This window comes from Balaenoptera musculus, chromosome 10, assembly GCF_009873245.2.
Source record: "Balaenoptera musculus isolate JJ_BM4_2016_0621 chromosome 10, mBalMus1.pri.v3, whole genome shotgun sequence".
NCBI lineage: Eukaryota > Metazoa > Chordata > Mammalia > Artiodactyla > Balaenopteridae > Balaenoptera > Balaenoptera musculus.
The window spans coordinates 54,166,853-54,182,049 of record NC_045794.1 but is presented as its reverse complement, the minus strand read 5'-3'; the positions used below and the strand labels follow the sequence as shown (position 1 = coordinate 54,182,049).

At 42.6% G+C, this 15,197-nt stretch overlaps 1 protein-coding gene across 3 annotated transcripts in view; it reads left to right on the top strand.

Annotated features, from left to right (window-relative positions):
• Nucleotides 1–9,827: 9,827 nt before the first annotated feature.
• The window catches only part of GRIP1 (glutamate receptor interacting protein 1), a 720,504-nt gene continuing 715,134 nt past the window's right edge, over nucleotides 9,828–15,197 (top strand). For all 3 annotated transcript variants that reach the window (XM_036867337.1, XM_036867336.1, XM_036867335.1), the window contains exon 1: nucleotides 9,828–10,077. In XM_036867337.1, the coding sequence (XP_036723232.1) occupies nucleotides 10,020–10,077 (58 nt within the window). In that variant the 5' untranslated portion in view covers nucleotides 9,828–10,019. The remainder of the gene's footprint in view (nucleotides 10,078–15,197) is intronic.

The following is a 15,197-nucleotide window of genomic DNA, read 5'->3' as shown; positions in this document are numbered from 1 at the left end:
ATGGCGTTTCATCCGTTAAACAGACCAATTTGCAAATTGCTGCTTCCTGTTAGATTTCAGGGTGGCTGTAGACAGTCCCATTTCTTGGTGCTCATCTAGTCTATTGTTCCTTCAAATTTTTAAGTACTTCCTTTGTCTACCCTTTAATCATCTATAGGCATTTCCAGAGTATAGGTCTTTTTTGATGTCCCTTGGGGCTGACTGTGAAGTGCAGGGCGGGGGTAGCTTCTTGGTCAAGCTCTGGGACTTCCTGCTTCTTCACTTCTGGAAATCAGGTTGGCATTTCTTCTTGGAAACTGAATTGCCTCATGGTTTCAAGGAGGAGCTAGCGAGTGTCATTCTGAGCTAAGGGCAGTTATACCTCCCCCAATCTTCATTTCCAGTCACACTGTTTCTTAAAGCTTAGGCTACGGTGTGGGCGGGCAAAAGGAAGGGGCTGATTATCATTCAGGGCATAAATAAAAATCAGGAGGCAACCCAGTCACCAAGCACAAGAAGGAAAATCATGTCATAAATCTCAGAAGTTATTTCCCATTTACATAACCAGTAGCAAATATCACTTGCAGGGCTTAAATAATGTAAATATAAACTAGGAGCGACTCTATCCATGGATCTTAATGAAACATCATATATAATAAGTATGGAATAAAAAGGCTCATTGAACAGATTTTTAAAAGTCAAAGAGAATGTAAACAAATGCTCATACATGCATAATATATATGTGTCAAGCGCTTTGCATTCAACCCTGAGGCTGGAATTTTCAGGTTATAAAGATAAATAAGCTTACAAATACCTAAGGGGCATCTTTTTTTTTTTTTTTTTTTTAAAGTCTTTTGGTACATCAGACAGAAACTGATCTGAGGTTGGCGTTCCTGGGGATTTCAATAGATTGGCTGGTCTGGACCCCACAGCTAGTGTAGAAACGAATGCTGCTTAGTGATAAGTTAAAGGGGAGACAGATTTGTCTTCACAAAATGCCTTGTTCATGCTCTTTGCTCAGACTCCCTGCAATTATGATATCTATTTGTTTCATTCCAGATGTTCACTCCCTGCTACTTTGAAGTAGGCAAGTGAGCATTATTGTGTATTTCTTACACATAGGAATAGGAAAATTCTAGAAAGCTCAAACTTTTTGTAAATGGCTAGGCTGGCAGAAGAGAAAATGAAACCCAAACTTCTCAAATTCAATTTCTTAGCCTATTTACTACAGAATTGCTGATAGATATTCCAATTCCAGAGTACTTGGAAAAAAATTTCGTCTTCAACTATTTGCTTTCACTATTGTTTTTAAAGACAATATTTACTAAGATTTTCCTATTTAAAATATAATATTGCCCTTTAGAAAAATTGAAAAATATAAAAAAGTATAAAAAGAATAAAATTCACAGATAATGCTAATACCCAGAGAGAACATATTTTGACATTCTCTCTTCCCCTCTAAAAAAAGTGAGATTTATACTATATATATATATTGCTTTTCATTAATCTAGTAGGTCGTCCATTATATTAATATTATATAAATACCTATTTTATGTACTATTAAGAAACAAGGGAAAATTGCTGATAATTTGAAACAATGCTTAACTGCTTAGAATTATTATTTTATACTTGTTGAAAAAATCCTCTAGACATAGGTTTTTATCAGATATCTTGAGCTTACATGAATAAAACATAAGTGAAATTAATTCAGTAGGTATTTCTAAAACTTTTTCATACTCAAACTTCAACTCTTATGATTCAATCTGTGATTCAGACTTTTCAATGTTTGTGTTTTTTTGCACAATTATCTTCTTTCCCTGCTAGGGTATTGGTGATAGGGCATTTTTTGAAAGTGTTCTGCTATTGTCTCCAGAATTTGCCTTTAAGCTGATATCCCCAATGTGCAAGTTTTAATATACAATGCACAGGCAATTAAGCTCTAAGACACACGATGATTTTAGATATGTAAAAATACGAAAAACTATGCATCTTAGAATCTATGAGATATGGTATATGCAACCTTCTTTTTGGCTGAACTTTACATCAAGAAAACTTACTGCTATCTTTTAAATTAATGATATTTAAGGGCTGTACAACATTCAGTATAATTTATGTAAACAATTCCCTATTATTGCACATTTAGGACCTTTCCAATTTTTTGCCATCGTAAACTAAAATGTGATAAACATCTTTGAGAGTAAACCTTTGTCCACATCTTTGATAATTTCCATAAGAGAGAGTTCCAAGTTAGCCTAACTAGGTAAAATGATACGCAGTTTGCACTTCCTGTACACTGCCAAATTGCTTTCTAAAATGATTGTATCAATCTGTATGTTAACCAGTAGAATATGCAGGCACACGGTGTTTTCTAACCAGTGCTTTTCACTATTCATCAACAGTATGTACAAGTTAAATCTTGCTTCTTGGGCTTCCCTTGTGGCACAGTGGCTAAGAATCCGTCTGCCAATGTAGGGGACACGGGTTCGAGCCTTGGTCCAGGAAGATCCCACATGCCAAGGAGCAACTAAGCCTGTGTGCCACAACTACTGAGCTTGCGCTCTAGAGCCCGCGAGCCACAACTACTGAAGCCCGGGTGCCACGACTACTGAAGCCCGCGTACCTAGAGCCCGTGCTCTGCAACAAGAGAAGTCACCGCAATGAGAAGCCCGTGCACCGCAACAAAGAGTAGCCCCGGCTCGCTGCAACTAGAGAAAGCCTGCGCACAGCAATGAAGACCCAATGCAGCCAAAAATAAATAAATAAATAAATAAATTTATTTTTAAAAAAAACTTGCCTCTTGGGCAACCTACCCTTTCCTTTCATTTCTTCCTTTATTTTTATTTATCACCTGCCAACATGATAAATAATTCCTTTCCCTTTTTGGTATTTACTCCTTTACTGAGTCCATGAATTTCAACCAAGAAAGCTCTTAGTTATCGCTCAGCCAAGTTATACGAGACGTGGCTGGCTACCTTAATTTTCCCTCTGAGGTCAGTTTCCTTAATCACTTCACTACTCTAATTTTTTAGATACTCAAGGGGCTAAACCTGAATATATTATTAGACGCTTTTGGTCATGAAGGTAGGAAGCATCTATTTAATTTTCTTGATGAAATGCTTATTTCTGTCTATTCCTCCGTTCAATTACATATTTTTACTCTTTTCATAATAATAGTACAAACAATAAAAATTCATTGCTCTCCATTCTAACCTAAAAGGTTTCTTCTAGAAATATTGTCAAGCCTTGTTGAAATAAGTGAAATTTCCATTACTAGCACATTTATAGGCCAGTCTTCATGATCATTGGAGATTTATTTAGGAAATGAAAACTATTTTTAATATTCATCCTTTCAGCAAGCATCCATTGGGCACGCACTACAAGGTACAATACTTGATGTCTGCAGCAATGCTAAGAAGCAAATGCCACGTTCCTCGCCCTATGATGATGATGATGATGATGATGATGATGATGATGATAATAATCATAGAAATTTATTGGATTCTCCCTGTACGCCAAGTACAGGTCTAAATGCTTGACATGTACTAACTCATTTAATCCACCCAACAACAGTATGAGATTGGTTTTATTATTATCTTTATTTTATAGATAAGGAAACAAAGGCAGGGAGAAGCAAGTAATTATCCAGGACCACACAGATGGATTTGAACCTGGACTATTTTAGTCCAGAATCAGCTGGCTTAATGTATACGTCCCTATAAAAACTTGAGTACAGTAAGATAGACTTATACAACATAACTTGCAGTAATATACTATCACTAGTATAATATACTACCACTAGTAGGAAAATATGGTAGTACAGAGGGCTGGGAAATTAGAGAAATCAAGATTCAAAGAAGAGGTAGAATATTAATGGGCCTTGAAAGATAGAAACAATATTGTTTTGAGTAGAAATGAAAGTGGATAGTTCCATGTGGGGTGGAACGATAAACTCTAGAGCCCAATACCTCTGGGTTCAAATTATGACCCCAGCACATACTAATTGTAAGGCAAATTCACTTAGCCTCAGGAACTCAACCTATTTCAGTTGTAATGAGCAAAGATATAAGAGTTTGGAGGCAGATGATTTGTTCAGGGAATGGAAGTGATGCAAAGTAAAGGGGGTTTAAGGGGCTATTGGGGGCAGTTCAAGGAGAGAATGAAGGATGGGAGGAAGGGAGGGAGGGAGGGAAGGGAGGAAGGAAAGGAGACAGGGAGGGAGGGAAGGAAAGGAGAAAGGAAGGAAGGAAGGGCAGGCATATGTGGAGAGCATTTGCAGCTGAAGGCAAAATGAAATAGGTATGAGGACTTGCTGGAAGACTTGAGACAGCAGAAAGAGAGCATGTCATTTTACTCAAAGGGAAACAACAAGGTTGGCAGCGGTGTGGTTTGGAGTAAGGAGGGGCTGAAGAAGTGAACCCGCAGGAGACTACTGGGATTGTCCAGGTGAAAGATAATAAAGGCAGGAGTCAGGGCAATGTTCATGGAAAGGAAGGAGAGAGAGTCAAGAATAATTTCAAAGGTAGATTTGAAAGAACTTGGTAACCAACTGGGGATTTGGGACTGAGTCAAAATGTTCCTCTGGTTTTCGCCCCAGGGTCCTGAAATGATGATCATGCCTTTTTGCAGAGAGAAATTGCAGTTAGTTTAGGAGTGAATCAGAACTGAAAACTTGGGTGTCAGCAGTATGGATGACTTTGTGAAAAGTTTGAATTTAAAGGGAAAGAGAGGATGGAGAGTTTGAGTGTAATTCTAAAGCTAATTTACGAAGATAACTCTCTTTTGGATTAACTCTTTTCTTTAGCAAAACCAAAAGTTAATTCTATTATGGAGTCTTCTTCTCATTCTTATCAGGGACCTTTATTCTCTTTTTGGATTTGGAATTCCTGTGAGAACTTGATGAGAACTATAGACTTTCTTGTATCCCCAAGTGCATGTGTGGCGGGGAGGTGAGGGGCGATGGAATCATAAACATTCATACAAACATTTGCACACAATTTTAGGGAGTTCTTGTACTTTTTGAAACCCAGCCATGAGTCTCAAGAGTCTGCTCTGCATAACTTCTTTTTTAACCAATGCATTAATATATTTTCCAACTACAATTAACTACATTTTAGGTCCTGTGCTAAGTGCCTAAGTGCCAGCTCATTTAATCCTCGCCATTACATTGCCATATAGGTATTACATTTCAAACGTGAAGGAACACATAGGTTAAATAAATTGCCCAGAGTTACAGAGTTATTATGTGGTAGAGGCAAGATTTGAACCTAGGTCTCTGTATTAGGTTTCTCCCTAGAAACAGAACCAGTAGGATGTGTGCGTGTGTGTGTGTGTGTGTGTGTGTGTAAAGAGATTTATTCTAAGGAAGTGGCTCATGTAATTACAGAAGGTCATGAGTCCCAAGATGTGCAGTCAGCAAGCTGGTGACCAGGAGAGCTGAGGCTGTAGTTCCAGTCTGAGTCCCAAGACCTGAGAACCAGGAGAACTGATGGTGTAGTTCCCCTCCAAAGGTTGGGAGGCTTGAGACACAGGAAGAGGTGAAGTTTCAGTTTGAGTCCAAGGACAGGAATAATCTGATGTCCTACTTCAAAGAGTGTCAGGCAACAGGAATTCTCTCTTACTCTGGGGAGGGTCAGTCTTTTCATCTTATTCAGGCCTTCAACTGATTAGATGAGGGCCACCTACATTAGGGAGGGCAATCTGCTTTACTCAATTCACGAATTTCAACATTAATCTCATCCAAAACACCCTCACAGACACACCCAGAATAATGTTTGACCAAATATCTGGGCATCCCATAGCCTAGTCAAGGTGACACATCAGATTAACTACTAGTAGTCCCAACCACTGTGCCCTGTACTGTCATTTAAAAATACACTCTAGGGAATTCCCTGGTGGTCCAGTGGTTAGGGACTTGGCCCTTTCACTGCCAGGCCCCCAGGTTGAATCCCTGGTCAGGGAATTAAGATCCCACAAGCTGTGTGGCATGGCCAATAAATAAATAAATAAATAAATACACTCTAATATTTTTCTTAGATGAACTTTCATTTGGCTTTCACACATGCCTTACTTAAATTACTCATGTTAGAGCTGCTGCTTCTCCCATGTTTCCCCTTTCCCCAGTTACGTTCTCCTAACGGAAGATTTTGAAGTAAAACCCACTTGGATTCATTCTGTTTGCTTGCTGCTCCCTTTATTTTTTCCCTAAGAAGATAAACTATCCAAGGAAGCTTCCTCTTGAGTTTTAAATTTTCAAAGAGGGTTTTGCAGCTAAAAGTGAGTTAACAACATCTAAAAGAATCCTTGGGTACCCACTAGGAGTGCATATTAGGTGTTAAAAGAGTTTTCAAATTCACTGCATGCAGTAGAAAAGAAGTGCTGGGTTTTGGTAGCAGTATTGAAACTTCCAGGTGGCTGTTCAGTATGCAGTGTGGGTGTTCGTAAAAGTCAGTGCACGATTAAAAAAATATATTGTGGATGTTTTTAGGCCCTGGAGCCAATCCAAAATAACAGCTGGGATCTTACATCTCCTGGGGGACTCCTCAAACTTATGAAATTCAGTCCCAAGAAGTCATAACACTCTGTTAGAGTGAAAGGCCCTGTGAGCAGGAGACTGGAAGCTTAATTGTCGACACAGAGGAAATGGAAGGGCAGCTACGGACTCTCTCCATCACACACATTTCCAAATCCTTTAATGAACTGAGTGCATCCACATAAGCTTGAAAAGGTGATCAAGCAGTCACATTAAAGCCTTTGGTTTACAGGTTTTTTTTCCCTTTTCTACCAGGTGAGAGAGGCACTAATAGTAAGAAAACATGTCTCTTCTCCACCTTATTTTGAAAATTGTAAATAGAAAAGTAGATCAAGTGAGGCCACATTTAGGAGTGTCCTATGCCCTGTGCAGTCAACTGTGTACCTGTCAAAGTAAAACAATTGATTTAAATTAAACTTTGAATTCTGTAAATGCAGACTGCAAAGCCATTCAAAGTGCACAAATACTTTGGAAGGATTTATGTTCAGAAAAGGAGCATAAATTCTTAAGTGAGCAGATGTTTAGAAACAGACATTGCAATTGTAGTTGCAGTTGTAATCTTTAAAGAACATTGATTTTCAAATTTAGTAAAGGAAAAAATAATATATCTTATATCCTACCCCAATAGCACTATAATTTCCTTGGAATAGGTTTTTAAATATAATGCTTTGAATATGAGATGGCTTTGGACAATGGAACCAAATATATCAGACTGAATTTTAAATTATTTAGTTCTTTTTTTTTTTTGGTTTGATATTATCAAGTGGTGATCTCACAGTGTTAGGGCCTATTTCCCTTAGATAATATGCTAGGGGTAGCCCTAGTGAGGTTAAATACCATCATCATCAACCATCATTGACTGAGAGCTTACTGTCCTTGGCTCTGGAGATGGAAAGAGATAAGCCCTATTTCCCCCTGACAGAGCTTAGAGCCTAACTGATGACTTAGATGTACATACAAAGATGAAACAAGGCATTGGATATTGTTGAACAAGGGTTTAGACAGTAAGTACTTTGAGGCTGGGGAAGATATGAATCCATTCTTAAGAGTTTCTTTACCAGTCTCAGTTGTATAATCTGTAAAATAATATTTGACCGTAACACACAGCAGAATGTATTAATTTAATATTCCACTACTAAACATCAACTTCCTTCTTGTATCTCTAGCTTTTAGCCCAGAGTCTAACACATAGTAGGAATTTTGTCTACCCTAGCTAAAATACTATTATTTTAACAGTTGTGAGCTGCAACTCCCTAGCAACTGTAATCTGTCACTCATCTTGGCAGGATAACTGCACCACTGATTGCAATGTAACTATAAGAGTATGGTTTAGTCCCTACCTCAGTGTGTAGGTCTTCTAGAATTAGGCTTGTTAGAACAACCACATACATAATATGCTATATAAGATGCTATTAAAACAAAAAGCAAGCACGCCAATGCTGCAGTCATTTCTATGTTGTCAAAACCTAAGTCTTTGCGGTGTACAGGCACCGGCTGTCCTGGTTATGGCTGGGTTTACCCTGTCCCTTTGGGAGAATCTATGACAAATGCCGTTCTCCACATAAGACTGGTGGGACTACATCTTGAAACAAGAGCAGGACAAGAGGAAAATACCCAAGGAGTCTTGTTAATTTTAGGATGGAGAGTGGGTCATTTAAGGGTGACAGGTGCGACATTCATATTGATTTTCTGGATTTTACTTCTCAAAGAGTCTGGAAAGAAGATTTGAGCAGCTCAGATGGGATTTCTACTGATAACCCCTGAGATGGTTTGACTCTGCCTTTCCTTTAGCCCTTCAATTCCTTTACTCATTGAGGTTCCTGGGCCTGGGCCTCTCCTTTGTTTAGGAGAGATAGCCACTTGTCTTTGGCAGCTCGGCAGTTCTGTAATAACAGACAGCCACCCAGCCAAGGGGCAGCAGCAGGAGCAAACATCCCAGGCTGATAAGACTGCTTATGCAGTGGCAGGGAAAAAAAGATTCTATCTTCCTGTCTTTTGTAGTTATTACATTCCTCTGGCTGTATTATTACGTTTCCAAGGGAAGAGAGAGAGAGAGAGAAGCCTGGCAAGGGCCAATGTCCTCAGTTTGGGAGAGCAAACTGCAGTTCCTTCAGAGGCCAAAATAAACTGCAGGACAGAGAGAGGCATAAGTGGTTGGTCCCTGACAAATACAAACCAGTAGTTATAGCCTCAGGGGCCCCAAATTCTTCAGTCCCCATCAGACACTCAGGAGGTGAAGACTTAGGTATTATCTAGCTGGGCCCCGAGCTAGATAACCCCGCAGGACAGGCAGTTAGTTGCCAAGTGGAAGGCTGTCAGGAGCCCCTCCTAACAGTATCCTTGTGAAATCACAAGCAAGCGCCCCCAGGTCTGGGCGGAATCTTCCAGACTCTACCGTAAAGCTGCCCTCTCCCCTCAATTCATTCTTCCACCGATATTCTATGAACCTATGACAAGGGGAAGAAACTAATCATAAAACCTGATCATAAAACCCTTCTTATACTTGAAGACAACGATTAAATATTCACTGAGCCAAGGTCTCCCGGCTTCACTGAAAACAAAAGAGGTTCTTTACTCACGCCCTTCCCACCCCAGCAGAAAATGTATTCCCGGCCCCGGCCGGCTCTGACCAGGCGAAAGTTGCGATTTCTCTCAGCTGAGGGCAAAGTTAGCGACTCCGCAGCTGCAAAGTCTCAGCTAGGGGGAGGGGGCGACAGCCCGCGCCGGGGGGAGAGCGGCGGGAGGAGGGGCTAGAGGGAGAGACACTGCCCCCTACTTCAGCAAGGTCGTCGTCCAAGCCGGTGCAGCCGCCGGTTTGGGTTTGGGGAGGGAGGGGCGGCGGTCGCGGCTCGGCGCCAGGCTCGGTACCTGGCAGGCCGGCCGCCCGGGGCGCGGAGGGTGTGAGCGCGCGCGCCCCCTCCGTGCCCGCTCAGCCTCGCGCGCGTCTCGGGGGAGGCCCCTCCACCAGGCGCCTGGGGAACCCGCAGCCTCAGTCCTGCCGCCGGCGGAGCTTTGTGCGGCGGCGGTGGCTCCGAGTCCCACCTGCTGGCGGCGGAGAGACAAGGAAGGGGAAGAAGGAGAAGGAGGAGGAGGAGGGGACAGAGGCGGCGGCGCGAGTCCACTCCCGCCGTCCGCGCCCACCTCCCGGGGGCTCCGCAGCCCCTGTTCTCGGCCTGTACGCGCCCCCCGCCCCCGGCCCGGCCAGGCCTCCCGGCCACACCGCCGCCGCCGCCGCGGCTGCAGCCCCTTCTGCCCGGCCCGGCCAGCCCGGCCCGGCCGCAGCCACCCGGAGCCGCCGGCGAGTTTGAGGCGAGCGCGGGGCGCGCGGCGCCGCCTCGATGCGCCCGGGAGACGCCTCGGCGCCCCAGCCCAGCTGAACAGCCCCGAGAGCGCCGCGGCCGGCCCGGGAGGGCGAGTGGGAAGGCGCGGGGAGGCGCGGCCAGCCCCGGGAGACGGAGAGCGAGCGGGCGAGGAGGAGCGAGCCTGAGAGCGAGCGCAGGGAGCAGACACCATGCCGGGCTGGAAGAAGAATATCCCCATCTGCTTGCAGGCGGAAGAGCAGGAGAGAGGTGAGCGGGGCGACCGGGCGGGGAGGGCCGGGGAGGGGGTCCGGGCCGGGGGCCGCCCCGGTGCCTCCCTCTCCCCGGGCTCCCTCCCGACCTGTCCGCGGCCGACGGGAGAGGGGCGCCGCGCCCTCCGGGGTCTGGGGGGAGTCCGGGCGGCGGCGGCGTGCGAACTCCAGATTTCTTTCTTTTTTGGGGGGGCTGGGGGGTGGGGGAGAAGGAGGGTGCTGCAGTAGGGAACTTTTAAGTCGGGCAAAGATTTTTTTCTGGAGAGGACGTGGGGGGAACTCTAGCTTCTCCAGGGCCCATTTGCACGTGGAGCCCCGGGCGGCCTTCTGCGGGGTGGGTGCTGGGGTGACCGGGCGCCGGGGTGGGGGGGGGAGTCCTGCAGTGTTTTAAGTGACTTTTCAAACTTTCCTCCTCCCTCCCGTGGTCGCTTTCGCGGTGTCCCCGCCTCGGGCTGGGCTTTGATGGTGCTGCCTAGCCCACCCAAAGTTGCTGGAGAATCAGCAAGGAGGAGGAGGAAGAGCGTGGGGGACGGCAAGTGGGCGCTGCCGCAGGTCTCCGGAGGGGGAGGGGAGGAGGGGGAAAGCCGTCCCTAGGCTGAGGGTCTGGGGCTGAGAGTGCCTCGGAGATGAGTTATGCCCCAGCGCAGTCCCCGCTGTCAAGTTAATACCGCAGGACTGCGGGCTTTTCGTAATTGCTGTCTGTTTCCTTTGTAAAAGGCAGCTCTCGGTGCCAGGTGGCTTGTAGACCTTTTGTGATTCAGCCTGACAAGTGTACTGGGCACGTTGCTTTTAAGTGACTTGCGGCGAGGAAAGTTGAAGGCCTTTTTTGCACCTCCAAGGCTCGGTTCTGTTGAGGTCATTTCATGGTGTTTGGATTGTGCGGAGGTTGGCCGGGGAGTTCAGCTCGGTAACCTGGAGATGGTGTACTGAGTGTGCCAGAATTTCCTCTACGGGCCGCACGGGGCCAGGGGGGTGTGCGCCGTGGCTCTGCTAGCGTCCAGAGGGACCCTGGCTGGCAAGGTCCACCAGGGTTTATTCCTCTGCTCCTCCCACCCCGGCCTGCCCTGCTTCGAGGAAAATGCTTTAGAGTTGGAAGGGTTTCAGGATGCTGGGTCCGCATGGGCTGTGCGACCGCCTGTGCCGAGGATGAAGGGTGCTGCGTGGGTGGGGGGCGGTGAGGAGGCCAATCTGGTGAGTGGAGTAGGCAGAGTTGTCAGGGGAGCTGAATCCAGCAGAATGATGAGTTGGTACGGAGGGTGGCTTGGTTATTGGGCATGCCAAAAGTTTCAGGTTTTGGAAATAATGCCTACTACTGAAGAACAAATGTACGATTTTCAGTTTTTCTCTAGGTGGCACAACCTGTCTTTGGTTTATATCCTGTTTAATGACTCAGGGAATTCATCCCTTTTTAACCACTTCCTTATTAGAGATGTGCGTTCATTTTCCAGCACACGTTCTGGTGACCGAACTTACGTTCACCGACTCAGAAGGCACCCCTGCTTTAGAAATACTTCTGCTTTTCCCTTTAGTAGGTCATATCTTAAAAGGTGCAAATAGTAGTACCAATAATTTATAAGCAGGTAAAAGCACTAAAATGAAAGCCTTCTGTCAAGCGTGGAGTGTCTGTCCTATCAACTCAGCGTCACAGTGCCCTTGGTGTTAAGTGTATCCGTTTGCTAAAAAACCATTGCAGTGCTGCCAACAGGTTTTATCAGAATGCTGAAATGGGTAGATTTTTGGATCGTGACAAAAGGTACTTGTATGTCTTTTAGAAATATATGGTAACTTTGAAAGATGATCGCCTAATCTGCTTGTTGGGGATAAGACTGAATTTCCTCCAGAACATAAAAATCTGAGTCAGAAATTGGGTATTCTGCCTTAACTTCTCCAGTAGGAGAAAACAGAGAACGTTTGTTACTTGGTGTCTTTTTTCACTAAAAAGTTTCTTACTTCTTGCTTATATTAAGTCATGCTTTTCTAATTAGTATTGTTTTTGTTTGGTTGTGGCATTTCTTTTTGAGGCCCTGCTTCATTGGGAATGCACAAATGTGTGTTTTGTTTCTTTTAAAATCTCCTACCTGGTGTTTGTGTTTCAATTGTGTGTGTGTGTGTTAGTGTATCCATATATATATGTATACATATATTTGAATGAACTGATTTTTAATGCATGTGTCAGAGGATACTACTTGAGATTGTCTTATCGTTTTGGAAGAATTTTATTGTAAAATAATGAACAGTTTTCTATTTGCATTTGAAATCAGATTGTATTTAGCATTTTTCCTTTTAAGTGATTCAAATAGTGTTGAATTAGGTTCTTGTCAAATATAAACAGAAATATTAAACTATCAGGTTGGTTAGGAAAATAAGGAACATAAAGGGAACAAATACATTTTAAATTTTGTCTGGGGATAACATTGACCAAAAAGTCCATTTCTAATATCTTACCATTAAATTCTAAGGTTGGTTGTGCTCATAGAACCATTGTTCTTTCCACATTCCCCCAACCCCAGTTTACATTTAAACATTCTAAAACCCATTATGGAGACTACTCTAGCATACCATTTTTTCATGTAGATTTTATTTAGCTAAATCTCTTTCTGAAACTTAATGCAAATTAATACAGGCTGCTAGCTTCTTTAAGGACCACGTATTTGAACAAGTATTTCTAGGCGTTATTCTTGAAAAAAAAAATGCTAATCTCAATTCAAAGATTTAGGGAACCTGCCTTCTTGGTATTGTCACATACAAAGAGAGGTTTGGCCAACCCATATGACTTCATGCCATACCTACACACCATTCATAACTTGGGTTCACCTTGAATGCCTCTGTCAAGATGATATTGAGTGAACTATTGCTACTGCATGCAGTGCTGAGCAGAGAAACTGTAACATATGAGTTGCTGCAGGAAATGCCGTCATATCCAAAATGGCATGTTAAGATTCACCCATGTACGGTAAAAATTCACCCACGTGCTATTAAAATTCAGGACACATTTCTCTGTCTTCCCCCCGATTTTCTGCCTGAGCTGATAAACCCAATCCATTTAGAAACTGCCTAATACACTTTTGGGTAAATGTTTTAGAAGAAGAGAAATGATTCTGAAAACTGTTCTGTTTAATATCCCTTCCAAGCAAATTAAATTAAGCAATTTATTTGTTGTTTTAATCTGCTTATTAGCTGATCGTGTGTAATAAGAATATAGTTGTTAAGGAAAATCTTAGTGTAAAGGGATAGGTGCCTCAGTAATTAATGATGCCTTTCTTTTGCCTTGTAGCTTCCCTTCTGATTTGTGTGGACTTGGTTAGTAAATGTTTGTGTGTGTGTGTGTGTACACATTCTCCATGGGAAAATGTATGCATTTTGTATATCTCCCCTCCCTCTTGCCTTTCTGTTCTTCTCATAAGTTTTGGAGGTCTACAAGTGAACTTGAGAACTTCCCTTTGGACCCTTGTAGGAATTACTGTGTCTGGGGTTTTGCTTCTGTTTTGTCAGATGAGAGTATTTGGATCTTATTAGACGTAAAGAATTAGTGTTTATAAAATATGTATGAGAAAGCACAGGGGGCTTAAGTAGTGTGCCTTTATTACACCTTTGGTTTGTTTCATTTTCCATATCACAAGGAGATCTGGTGACCCTACCCCACATAACCTGCTTAATAAAAAGTCCAATTTGAAATTTGAGTCTTGACTGGGGAATGCTGTGGGGAAAAGAGATCAAAATGCACAAGAGTTTGCTGTGCGTTGGGCACCGTGTTTGACATTTCCCGAGCATTATTTGGTATAGTCCTTACCACGTGCCAGTAAGGTAGGTATTATTATTTCCCCTGACAGTGGAAGAAAGTGATGCTCAGAGAATGAAAAAATTTGCCTCAAGATACAAAGCCAAGACTTAGGGCACCAGTTTCTAGAGATAATTTGAAAAAGAAATTGTTACTTTTCCTAAGATGAAGTTTTTAACATTATATTAACATTATAATGTCTTACGGTTTTTCTTTTGGACAGAATTTTAATAAACTGCCACCAAATATTTCATTAAGAATTCACGAGAAGAGTTTTGTAGTTACATATCCTGTGGAAAAGCTTCCAAAGTATATTTTGGGCTTTTGAAAAACTGTCTTTGCTAGATAGATTTATTAACCCTAGCTGTAAGGATTGGCATGTCAGCATATTTCTAAGTGGAATTATTTGATTAAACTTAAAGAGACTCATGTAAATGAATGGCTTTCCCCCCAAGGACTTGAAATATTACATAGTTTTCCTTTTTTTCAGAGTGTTTGCCATGACGACAAGAATTAGGTATTTTCCCTCACTGTGATGAACTAGGAAACTACTCTATTGTTAATAGCCACTGTACATTTGCTCTTTTGCCAACTTTTTATTTAATTAAAGCCATCCATCTGAGCTCTCAGCCTGGCTATCTATCAGAAGACCCAGTGGCCAAAGGGGCAGCAGATAATGTTTTCTGCGGCAGCCTTATTGGTTTTTCATGAAGAAAAAAGAAGTATCAACTTAAATTGGTAAAGGATATTGAGAATTGAATATCATGGGTTTTAAAATGGTTATATTAAATGCTGTGTGAAGGCTGATGGTTTAAGGCATTTAGGATTTGATCAGTTTATTTTCAGTTAAATAGTTGAGTAATAAAAAATACAAGAATAGTAGTAATACAAAGTAACACATCTAACAGAGAATGCTATTCAAACACAAGAGCAAAACCTGGGTTTAAATCTATTGTTTTATCTTTTAGGAAAGTTTATTTCTCCTTAAATTCAAAGGTGTCCTGAATATAAATATAAAAATCTGTCGGAACAAAATTCCATATTCAAGATATCTGTTTATTTAGACAGGTCAGTGGCCAAAGGGTGTTGTCAGTTTCACGGGAAAGTTAACGTTCTTTAAGTACTATCTGCTGATTAAAATGTGCCTGATTGAATTTCTTACCGCATTTCATTTCAACAGTGATTAAACTTTAAGTACTAAATCAGGTGTTGCGTAGAATGTGAAGACAAGGCTAGTGTCCTGGATAGATTCCTTTGCCTCACCCAGCAGAGTGATGCAGGACAAGGTATTTGAAGTGAAACAGCTGTGGGTTTAAAGCCACTTCAGCACCTCTTAGCTC